The sequence below is a fragment of the Amyelois transitella genome, chromosome 10 (genome assembly GCF_032362555.1).
Source record: "Amyelois transitella isolate CPQ chromosome 10, ilAmyTran1.1, whole genome shotgun sequence".
NCBI lineage: Eukaryota > Metazoa > Arthropoda > Insecta > Lepidoptera > Pyralidae > Amyelois > Amyelois transitella.
In genome coordinates, this window is record NC_083513.1 from 2,449,981 (window position 1) to 2,462,989 (window position 13,009).

At 35.0% G+C, this 13,009-nt stretch overlaps 1 protein-coding gene across 1 annotated transcript; it reads right to left on the minus strand.

Annotated features, from left to right (window-relative positions):
• Positions 1–11,387: 11,387 nt before the first annotated feature.
• LOC132902207 (FLYWCH-type zinc finger-containing protein 1) lies at positions 11,388–11,790 on the minus strand. Its single transcript, XM_060946344.1, has one exon. The coding sequence runs from the start codon at positions 11,677–11,679 to the stop codon at positions 11,392–11,394; it is 288 nt and encodes a 95-aa protein (XP_060802327.1). The 5' UTR covers positions 11,680–11,790; the 3' UTR covers positions 11,388–11,391.
• Positions 11,791–13,009: the final 1,219 nt, after the last annotated feature.

Consider the following 13,009-nt stretch of genomic DNA (forward strand, 5'->3'; position numbering starts at 1 on the left):
GCCAGAAGATAAGTCTTGGTCTCTCCCGTCCGATTCAGAAGTAATTATATCAATATCTAATGATTATGGCCATGTTTAGTTGACATCAAGTCATCGTTGAAGGTGACAGCTGTCATGCAACATCCGAGGTGCTGTTTGCTACAACGCCATCTCTTGGTCGGCGCGGCAGGGCTGCTTCTCAGAGTAAACTTGTGTCCGTCTAGGATCAGGTTGATGTAACCCTTTGAACTTCTGATTATGGAGGCGCGACCTGGTAAATAATGGAAAAAATATTAAATACACATTGATGATCTTTATATGCCACTAGCTTTTGCACGAGGCTACGCTCCCGTGGGAAATTAGTTATTCATTAAATTAGAAATTAGGCTGTCACTCCATAAGGTCTATTTCATATCTGTGTCTTAGTTAAAAATCTCAGTTTAGTCCAAAGGTTCGACTGGCAGAGAATGCCTTGTGGCATTATGTCCACCTGTTGTACATTTAACGTGCATTAAGTTTAATAAATAATAAATAAAAATATTTTTTGTTCAAGTTCTTTTTTATTAAACTATGTAGTTACAATGATGCATGAGATATACATTATCATTCAACCTACATTTGTACAAGAAACCATTTATATATACGATCACGTCGACATCTCTTGCGGGGTAGACAGAGCTAACAGTCTTGAAAAGACTGATAGGCCACGTTTAGCTGTTTGGCTTAATGATAGAATTGAGAGAAAAAAAACATTCTGAGGAAAAAATTAATCTATTATAGTCACTGAACCAAATAAACAAAATGATAGTGTTGAACACTAAATATAACTAACAACGAAATACTTCCTTATATTTTGTAGTTAAATAATAAATGATTTTTTAAATTTGCCGGGTTTTTGTTACGCCACGACACGCTTCAGGACTCGCTAGACAGACTTTACTACTACTAAATTCTCAAATCGCAAGACGTTAAAGTTTTTTAGGTGGCGGATGATTGTGCAAGGTGTTGCACTTGACAATCTCATTGCCGATCATAAATATAGAAGCTCTGCATTCCTTGCGGTTAAAGCTACACCACCAACGTGTTTTAGCACCAGAAGCATATTGTTTTAGAAATTTGTGCCCCTCCAAATAGATGATTTGGGCGCCGCCGCGAGATGATCGCGCGAATACTGGACCTGAAATGTGAAATAAAAAATGTTAAAAAATAAATGTTGAATGTGGATGAAGCGAAGGTAGTATGCAGAGATCGTGGCAAGTGGAAATAGTCTCTGCCTACTGCCTCCGGGAAAGAGGCGTGATTTTATGTATGTATGTTAAAAAATAATATTTCTAAGTCTAAAGCTACGTTGAGTGATTTTAATGATTTAAGCATTCTCTTTAGGGAAAAGCTTATAAATGAGACCTGAAATATCAAAATGTTTTTCAGATGTGACTTTCACAAGATCGGTCAAAGGACGACCCATAATCCTCGTGGGCCAATACAGGTTTAGCTGTTGTTATATAAATAGTCATAAAAAGGGGAGCAAATTAAGATGGCGTTGTTCAACCCACCATAATAAAGGCTGCAAGGCATTCGTCATAACTTTCAACGACGAGATTCTTAGGAGCTGGAACGGACATAACCATGAGCCAGTCATCCTATAAAATTCAAAATTTGTATAGTAATATTAGTATACAATGTAAAAAGTAATATAGTATTAATATTTAACTTTAAATTAGAACCACTCCTTATCTTTTCCTCGTCGTCAAAGGCGCTTGTGATTCTTCTTTAGGTGATGGGCTAGCAACCTGTCACTAATTAAATCTAAAAAGATCTATCATTAAGCTATACAGCACGTGGCCATTCAGTTTAGTCACCCCGCAAGGGATATAAACATTATTATTATATGTATGTTGTTTATTTTTCACACTAATCTATTACAATGTTACGGTAATTACAATATGTGGTAGTGTTGAAACATTTTAGATTATGAGAGGCGGGTGTCTGAACTATACAGAGCCTGTGTTTCAGTAAACCAGCTTCTCGAACAAAAAATATTTAAATATTATTATAAATATAATTAGGTTTTATGATGGTAACACTGTGGAAGTAGAACGATGTAAATGAATGTTAATACATTGTTCTTCTTATCTCCTAGGTATATATTTAGCTCAAATGATGCGAAATTCGCCGCTAATGTATATTCTTCTTCTATTTTACTTTAGTATAGAGAATACCTATAATTATGCACATGTTTATAACAATTATGCACAAGGTTACAATTATGGGTTACAAAATAATGCCCATTAGTACAGACTAATACATTAACTATAGGTAGTAACTATTTGATATGCCTGAAATAAATTAACAAATTACGTCTTATTCATAATTTATACGTATGTATATGTCGTATTATTATTAAGATTATTCAGAATAAACATTCTTAAAATGAGAATGAGATTTTAATTTATTAAGAGAATTTATTTCGACTGAATTTAAGGGTAACACATTCCTAGGAATGCACAGTGATTATTCTTATTTATTTAATATAGGAATATTGTAAGTGATAATTAGACAGACTAGAATTATTGACTATATGACTAATGCCTTTATTTGTTCTATAACCATTAAAATATTAAAGAAATCTCGCTAATGGCCGATTCACACTCAGACGAAATACGACGCGATATTTTAATATAATGACTAGAATTTAACTTCATATTGCATACTTAGAGTGTAGTACCTACGTAAAGGACATGATACTATTCTCACTAGCGGAGTCGCGGGCGAAAGCTTCTTACTCAAATATCCGAATCTTCTCATGTAAATTTTCGACGTGAACTTTCAAATTGTATTTCTTCAAAAACCTCCGCTGGCATATATGACATTCAAACGGCTTCTCGCCAGTATGGGTCATTCCATGTTTACCTAAATCGTGTTTAGTTTTAAAGCTACGGTTGCAAATATCACATTTAAACGGCCTCTCTCCGGTGTGAAGAGCTATATGTCTTCCCCACAAAGTTTTTTTCGGAAACGATTTGGTGCAGATGTTGCATTGAAAAGGATTCACGCTCTTGTGTTTGTTGCGCATGTGTCGGCTGAAGTTGGAAACGCTAGCGTATCTGTGCTTGCACAGATGGCACTCATATTTGCGATCTGCCGAAGCGGGATTCTCGGCTGCTGAATTTTCACGTGTTGTTTCACTGTTTTCTTTAGTTTTGTTGCCATCTGAAAACATAATTGCGATCTTATTAAGGAGCTTCGGAACACAACTTAAAAATTATAAGGCACATCATATATTATGTAACTTTACAAATAACTTATTCCTATGTTTACTATTACAATTTGTACATCATTCAATTTTGATGTACTTGTACTTAGACATAAAATATTAAACTTTAAGCCCAAAATAAGTTACATCTAGTTTCTAAGAAAGGGGGGAGAGGGACAGGAATAAAACAAATGGAATCTGAGTTTTACTTATTACCTAGATCATTCTTTTAATAATTTGGGATGGTCGTGGAAAATGCAATTGTAAACTACTCGACAATAGATGGCGTTAATGTATATAAGCAGTATTAAATTAAATAAAAATACTAGTAGTAAATCAAATAACTAGTAATTTACTATTGATTTAATTTGCTACTAATTTAATTTCTAATTTAATTAACTACTTCTACTTATATACATTAACGCAAAATAAAATTGAAACTCATAGTAATGATATCACTAAGCCATCCAGCTAATCGTGGCCATCGAGTCTGTTTTGACTATTGGCTCTGTCTACCCCATGAGGAACAAAGACGTGATATATTTGTGTGTATAACGCTATGGAGTTAATAAACATACAATGAAAGTCAAATAAGTTTAATAGGGGCAAGTGTTGAATTTATTATTATTATTTTACATAAAACCTCATTTATAATAAATATTCACATCAAGCAATCATCAAAATCTAACATATAAAATAGAGGACATTGACTAACTGATTGACTGATATATTATCGTACATCGTCAAATTCTTACTGAAATTTGGCATGTTGGTTTCTTATGTGGACTCGCGTCGGTGATTGAATCGGTGACAATGCGAAGAAAGGCGCAGGTTCGAAACCCGCCTCGACCGTACCGATGACTGATGTCGAGGTTATGTACATTCGTTTGAATACTAACCGATGCTCTTACGATGAGGGAAAACATCGTGAGTTACCTGCACATTCAGGTAACCAAAATCAATCATACGGGTTAGGGGTTCACCTGCAAAGCTAACTCAACGATACTATTTTTATAATAAATACTTATACTATAGATAAACATCCAAGACACAGACCACAGAGGCCGTCAAATGCCAGGAGGAACAAGGATAAGTATTGTATGTGGACAAATAAAGGATAACCGAAATTACATACGAATGGAAATAATCGGAAGATTCATAGATTGAGAGTAGATAGGGAGAGAGATTCCTCACGATGTTTTCCCTCACCGTAAGAGCACGGCACCGTAACATGCAAAATTACAATGTTTCATCTCAAAAAGGCTTCATTTATCTTCCATATGGGGGTGGATGATTGTGTTCGCAGGTAAGTGAAGTTATCATGTTATCCAGTACATGAATCGACGCTCTACAACCCTTGGAGTAGTGGGTGGAACACATCCATCTAGTTTTGCCCACCCCTGACTTGGAGTGAGAAGCGTAGGCCCAATAGTATGTGTAGCGGTTGTACCTTATCAGCTGCCTACCCTTCTGGGACATAATGAATTCCACTGAAAACATAAGTTTATATAATAAATGCCATATGTACAGGTTGACTTTATATATGTATCAAATTGTATTTCGCTAGGCTATTATATATTATACATTATACGGCTTTATGATGGTATTTAGAAACAGTGATAACATAGAAGATTTTGTATCGTAAGAGACGGAAAAATACGTATTTACAAATAATATGTCATATCGTATTTGGGCTAGCAACCTGTCACTACTTGAATCTCAATTCTATCATTAAGCCAAATAGCTGAATGTGGCCATTCAGTCTTTTCAAGACTGTTGGCTCTGTCTACCCCGCAAGGGATATAGACGTGACCATATGTATGTATGTATTTCGCTACTCTATCAGCTTGGAAACTTGCTGAACTGGATGGATATGGCTGTAGCGGGAGCGATGATTCGGGGTCGACCGCCACAATGGTAAGATCTTTCCGAAGGTGTGAGGGGAACCGCGCGACAGACGATGTTGAGTCGGAGGTTGTGTAGCCCCAATCCATGAAATCTTTGATAACGCGATTTAGCATACACACTGTGATAGGCTGGTGGCATGTGACGTTTGAAATGTCGTCATAGACTCTTCGCTGCTATTGGCTGAGCGTCGTATTCTAACTATGATTGGCTGATGGCGTGTTATGTTAGTTGAAGTCATCACATGCCCTTAGCTTTAGCGACATCCGTGTACTGGGATCCGCATCCGAAAGGAATGGCATTGGCTTATTCTAAAATGCCAGGAATCACACGGCACGGTAAGAGATAAGGACGAACGAGACAACCCGATACGTGTGAAGCGATATAGGTAAGGCTTACTTTGTAGAAGATGAAGCGGAGTCGGGAGAAGGAACGATTTTCAAGGTATTTAAACTTTATTGCACCTATAATAATGTTGTTGGTTGGTTTAATGTTTTTATTATATTTTACAGTTAGCTCGTGAAGTGATGTGGATCGCCGTACATTCTTCTTTTTTTTCTAAAGCCTGTACCTAAACCTTCGCATACAGTCAATGAAAATACAAAATGATAATAGTATTACGCAAGTCTTGGACTGATTTTGGGCTAGCGCATCTGTACATACTTACATATGATCAAGACAAAGCCAACAGTCTTGTAAAGGCTTAAGGGTCACGATCACGATAGTATGGCTTAATTATGAAATTGAGATTCAAATAGTGACAAATTGCTAGCCCATACACCTACAAGAAGTATCCCAAGTTTATTAGCCTTTTCTTAGTCGCCTTTGACGACATCCATGGGAAAGATATGGAGTGGTCCTATTCTAACGTACCGGACACCACAAGGTTTATGAGCCCTATATAGATTATTTATTGGTACTTGGATTATGGTTATGAATACCGCGTATAACCGCAACCTGGTTGTCTATGGTGAGGATAGAAGCCAGACAACCCTTGGAGTAGTGTGTGGAACACCTCCACCGTGTTTTGCAACTGCCTTTGTTAGCTATAGCTGAGTAAGTATACTCATGCAATTTCAGAAGCCGATTGCCACGTCTTGACATTACGAATTCCACTGGAAGCAGAAATTAAATACAATTACTGTAAAATTACATTACATTAATATCACGTCTTTATCTCTTACGTGGCAGATATAGCCAAGTCTCGGAAGTCTCTGTTTAATGATGGAATTGAACTTCAGTCAGTGGCACGTGGCTAATCTATCCCTTAAAAGAATCACAAGTTTGTAACCCGTTCTCTTGTACAACTTTTAAATTCTGCATGAAATGGAAGTATGCCACACGCTATGTTTTTATAACATAGCGTGACAAAAGTTTACCTATTACAACATTAAATTCTGTAATCACAAAAGAAATTGATTTAGTTCTTACAATTCAATTTTTCTGAATGCGCTCAATTCAAGATAGAAATGTTACTTTTATTAATGTTCAAAAGACACCAAAATAACTTTCATGGCGTTAACAAATTTAATTTGTTTTCCTTATATAAAAGCTACACTATACATACACGAGTTTTAATATACATAATACTTTATGATGCACAGCATCAAATCATGTCAAAAACAATATTCACAAACGTATGTATAACGTAAAATTCATCATTCTTTACCTTCTACTGGCGTAAATTACAGTTACGTACTCACCTCTATGGAAAAGAGTCCGGGGTTTGCGTTTCGACCATAATCCTGAACTCGGTAAGTCAGGCTTTTACACGATACATCCCTTGTCAGATATCCGCAACCTTTGCCGGGAAACCTAACTTACATTGGATTATTCCTTTAGGCGCCTCTTATGACACCCAAGAAAAAAGGAGCGGTCGTATTCTAAAGTACGGATGACAAAACGCCACGCATTTATGTCATTACTGCAAACTATTAAAAAAATATGTGTCAACTTTCAACTTGCGAGCGTCAACGCTCATATAATAGTCAATAAAATCACTCAACTAAAGTGTTCCGGCGAACGCCTTAATTCAATAAACCTTCAAAATTCAAGATGAAAGGTTAAATATTTTTATTATTTAATGATGTTGAGGCGGATGTTCATGCATTCCTTTCATGATAACAATATGATCATCAATCGTGCGCACGCTAGCTTTGCACAGTTTGTGCGATGCGCACGCCCATCTTAAAGTTGTGCCCAAAGTAATGTGATACCTATACCGGTACCCCCTGTATATGAGCAAGGGTTTGCCTGACCGCGTCGTACTATATATAGCTGAAAAGAATTGGTATATTAATAAGTGATGATTATGTTGTAGTTCCACCGATTTGCATTAGACGGCATTTATTTGTTTAGAGATACAAAAAGAAAACAGGACACTACGTGTGAAAGCCGTAGGCAAAACTTAAAAAATAATGTAATATTTACTTTAAAAATATCAACCATAAAAGCGATAACAAAACCCTGCTAAAACATTATTTGTTAGAACAAAAAAGAAGCAAACAACGCAAGAATAGGTGTCAAAATTGTACACATAGGTATACACGTGATGATACCGTACGTACCCTACGTACCCTTACGGGGTAAGAGCCCAGTATCACAATGTTCCAAGGCCACGTTTGGTAAAATGGTTCAAACCCGGTTTCCACCAAAGCGAAGGGGAAAGGAGAAGATGTGCTGCGACGCTGGCAGTTTATTGCCACCAAAGCAGAGAGGAGATGTAAGCTATGCGTAGCAGAGATATAAGCTATATAAACGAAGTCTACGAAATCGCATACGAAGGGCGGGCCCGAAGCTGGAGTCGGATGTTGTATTTATGCTCCAATCCGTGAAATTTGCTTGCGCGATTTAGCATACGCGCTGTGGTAGGTTTGGTGGCATGTGACGTTTGTGAAGTCACCACATATTTAAGAATATCAAACGCATATTTATGTATATCGTAGTTTAGTATATCGAAGTTTGAAAGAGAGTCTTAAGAAAATCAAAGACAAATACAACATAAATATCACTTTAATTTATAAGAATTTGAGGTATTTTTATAATGCATTTTTTTTCAAATACGACTAACATACTGCAGTATAATTTAAACTATACTATTATTATATGACTATTAGGAACCATTATTGTATAAACATCATGAGAACTTAATATAGTAACTGAGCAAGCTGAAAGAGTATAGGTAATTTATCATTTCACATGTCCCTGTTATACAAATTGAATTAATAAATATTACATATATTTCATAATAGGTATGTGTATGAGGTATCAATTCATTTTTGCTCAAGGCGATAACTGTCTTCGCTCAAACAGATCAAGAAGTGTTGTAGCATTGTTGTGTAATTTGTAAATATTAATCTGGATTAATTTAAAAAATATGTCTATTCAATGGTCGTCTCATTTAATCGCCTCCCCTACATGGCGACCCTGCCAATATTTTGTATTTTTTTGGTACACCGTTTGACTTTAATTAACCATCCTTATCATTTAAGACTGCTCATAGTGTCGAGTTATTCAAGCCTCTCGTTACATAATTTTCACATGTTGAAAAAGCTCTAAAACTAGGTTACATACTATTACTTTGAAAAAAGAACATTAAAGCAAAAAGAGAGGAACAATTTTAAATATAGTAGTGAATAAGGTATAATAGATATTGAAATTTTCAATTATTAAATTGCTCTGAATCGTGGCGAGGACAGACGCACTGGAAGGGTCACCCTGAGAGATAACTGTGACGTTTTAAAAAGACGACGATTGGAAAAAGACTTCAACTACACAACCACACTACGGACGAAATCATCATTCTCCTTGTCAATTACCGAACATCATCGGTTGATGATTATGACTGTTGTTGAACTTGATAATTCTGTTACCGCTCGTGTGCATTTTAGCTTTGCATTGCTTGTGGTTGTGTGTCGAACAAACCCACCTAGTCTTCTTGCCAGACACGTTCTTGGAACAAAATGTGTATCCTCCGACGCTTAGTAACGTCTTACCTCGTCGACTTAACACGAAATGCGCTAAGGAGAAAAAATAAATAAGTTAATACTCGTCTCAGTAGAGAAAAACTTGTGTAAATAAAAAATAAAAATATACTCATGCATATTTATGATTTATTAGTTAATTAGACAAAAATAACTTACGTACAGACATTTTTAATGATTATACGATTGGTAGATTTAATTTTTTGATTTTGTTAAACTATAGTCAACATTTTTTTTTTAATTAGTTTTGATAATATGTTAAAATATATTAGCAACTCAAAGATGGGATGCCGAAGGGGATGCTAACTTTACGATACTGTATTTCACAACAAATACATAATTAGATGTTATAAGATAAGGTAATAAAGAAGAAAAATAAAGAGTAAAGCCATAAATGAGATAGAAGGAAGTCAACAAGACTGTGGCGTGCAGCAAATGGATACTAACAGCTCAGAATAGAAAGTGGAGGGAGTCGAAGATGGCTTTCATCAAATATTTGAAAGAAAGAAGAAGACAAAAAGGTTAAGAAGAAGAAGAAATAAATAGAGAAATATTGATGGCCCGAAGCAATCATAAAAAAAAAAACATTTTACATCTTTACGCCAATGTAAACTACCGCCTATTTGAATTATAGTGGTCATGACTCGAATTTCCATGGACTATTACATCGTTTAGAGTGTAGAGGAAAGCCTTACAGCCCCTGGAGTGGTGGGTACTACACACCCATCTCTTCTTTTCCTTGTAAGTACTCTTGTGAAAAAATGTGTAACCGTCTAAACTAATGTGCGGCTTGCCACTTCTTGACAGTATCATTGAACACGCTAAAATTAAAATAACATTTGAATAACATATTAAACTGGAATAAATTGCATAATGCGATAAGGCCGCCTTTTGTACATTACCTTAACATAAGCTTAGGAAAATCTATTTTTATAATTTTATGTGCAATAAAGGGTATTTTATCTAACTATTACTTATAAAAGGGAAAACTGAAAAGTGAATGTGTGTACTATTTTTTATTTATTGATATATAGGCAATTACACTTATTTTGGCTTGTCCGGAATAGAGTTATTTATTACAAAAAGGCGTTTAAATTAAAAAAAAAGATAAAAAGTTTAAAATAAAACTGAAAAGTGAATATATGTACTATTTTTAATAACTTATATAAAAATCCACTTACGATTATTCAATACAAAATAAAAAAAAGTTGCGAACATGAACTTCCGTTTTAAAGGTGGTTGAAAATACAGCAGTAAAATATATATTTAAATAAATTTTGTTGTTCATAAGAGTAAGAAATTTTGGATCATCCAGCTCAACTTATAGACAAGAGCTCTGTTTTCTTAAAATTATCTTTTTGAATACTTATATGTCTTCGAGTAAGGCATTGCAGTCTTAATTTTTACCCGAGAAATCGAAAACACTACTGATGTGACCATAAAATGTATTAAAATGTTCATGAACATTATGTATCCTGACCACGTGGTCGTGTTCCGTGGTGTGTACGAAGGCTTTGCACCCTCTCGAATGGTGTGAAGAACACGCCCATTTCTTTATATTAAGTCGCTTGCTCGCACCCTTATGGAAGAACTTGTATCCTCCAATTAATAAGTGTTTCTTGCCAGAATTTGAAAATAATTCGACAAGACCTGAAAGATATAAGAAAATCATTATTTACATACTACTGAGCGAAACAAGCATGTCAAATAACATGTACCGTAGTTATATATTTTATTTACGAGTATGGTTAAATAGTTTTTAATATTTATAAATACATACATATAGTCATGTCTATATCTCTTGCGGGGTAGACAGAGCTGACAGTCTCGAAAAGACTGAAAGGCCATGTTCAATTGTTTATCGCCTAACATAATTAATTAAGTTTTACGTACCTATAATTATATTTGTCTCTTACGAGATAGAAAGAGCCAAGTTTGAAAAAGTATCGAAGGCACCATCAGCTCCATGGCTTAATGATGGAATTGAGATAGTGACATGTAACATATTTACTATTAAAAACATCATCATATTGAGAGGAGAATGACGGTGCTAGAGGCTAAGGTACATTCGATGGATCTGGCTTAATAGAACACTTTAATCCGCAAATTTTTTACGACAAATTTATTCCACAGAAAAGTTATTTATATAAACGAGGAGGATTGGTTGTTAAAAGCATAACCATTTATAAAAATCTTTATTCATGTATTAAACATATTTTCTGAATTTATTGAAGGTAAGCTTGTAAGTAAACAATATGCTACTGGTTTTCATCAGTACTCGTCCTCGCTTTGATCTTTCACCTTCAACTTGTTCCTGTCCGGCCATGTCTTGACATGTTCATTGATCAAGTAAATAACTCTATCCTGGACCGTGTGTGCTATAGCCCGACATCCGAACTTGCTGTGGCTGGTACACCTCCAGCGCACCTTGTCACCGGTGAATCCATTCACCCTGTATCTGAAGCCATCTAATACTAGAACGGTCTTCCCTCTAGAGTTTAATTCGAATAAAGCTTTGATACCATTGCTTTCGTCTGCAATTAATATTGAAAACAACATCTACATCAATATATATAACCACGTATTTATTCCTTACGAAGGCAACAGTTTCGAAAAGAGTGAAATGCCACGTTCAGCTGTCAGGTTTAATGATAGAATTGAGGTTCAAATTGTGACAGGCTGCTAGCCCATCGCCTTAAAGAAGAATCCGAAGTTTATTAGCATTTCCCTTGATACCTAGAGCCTTTTCCAAAATCTTCCTACATTGAAGGGAAAATACTTTGGACTTTCTTTTAAAGAGTTGTGCATAATATGTATAGTTTATTAAATAAAGTTATTGAATAAAGAAATATATTCTTGTTTCATAAATAAACAAATTACTAATTAAGTTTGTAACGAAAATTTCGATGTTATTATATTTTTATTGAACAAAAAATGTTTAAAATTAGTTTGTAAGTCACAGCTTAATCGCCCTGTCAGCTTTTAACTATTATTCCAATTCTTCGTTACTCTGATATTATTTATTTTTTGGAAAGAATTGAAAATATAAAAAAAATCACCAAAATCAGTGAAACAGACTAAAATTTTTGAATAATACTAATAAATCAGTATTACATTTTATCCAGCGTATGTAACTTTATTCCGTATAACTAGTGGTGTGCTCATCTCTATAAAACACGATGTCATCGAACACCGTATGGACAGACGCTCGACATCTGAATTTGGCGTGCGTTGTACACCTCCACCTTATTTTGTCGCCAGTACTGCCATTAATACGGTATTTATTGCCATTAAGTATCAAATTTTTTTTGCCATTCAAATTGGTTTGTATCATTCCTGTTGTACCTAGTGAAAGAAAAATCGAAAAGTGAATAATGAAGAATATACAAGTGTTAAAAAGTAATATTTAATTAATTTATCTCGACAAATTTAATGTCAAGCGAAAAAAAATACGAATAATGCAAATACTAATGTTGCTGTTAAATAGTCAACTAGATAGATAGATAGATAAAAGCTTTATTCACCATCACAATACATTAGTTGGACACATACATAATTAACAGTAATAAACAATGTGAATGTGCAATGTGCATGAATGTACCACAAACAATGATGGACAGTGAAAAGGTCCTGACTCAGCATAATGTCGCAGGTGTAGGCACCGCGACGCTGATGATTCTGCCAGAACCTTAGATGAGCTCAGCGAAGCCACACGAAGAGGAGATAAATGTACTAGTTATAGGGCGAGTGTCCAGTAAAGTTTGTTAATGGCTCAGCAAAAAAGAAATAAATAAGTGCGAATGTAATAAATATTTTCATTTACTGTTGCTTATTACTTAAGTGTTAAAAAAAAGCGCATGCACGTCACTTTAACAATCAAATAGTTCAA

What these genes read in the sequence shown, in the direction of transcription:
- LOC132902207 (XM_060946344.1), bottom strand. Translation starts at nt 11,679, where the DNA reads ATGTTGTTTTCAATATTAATTGCAGACGAAAGCAATGGTATCAAAGCT.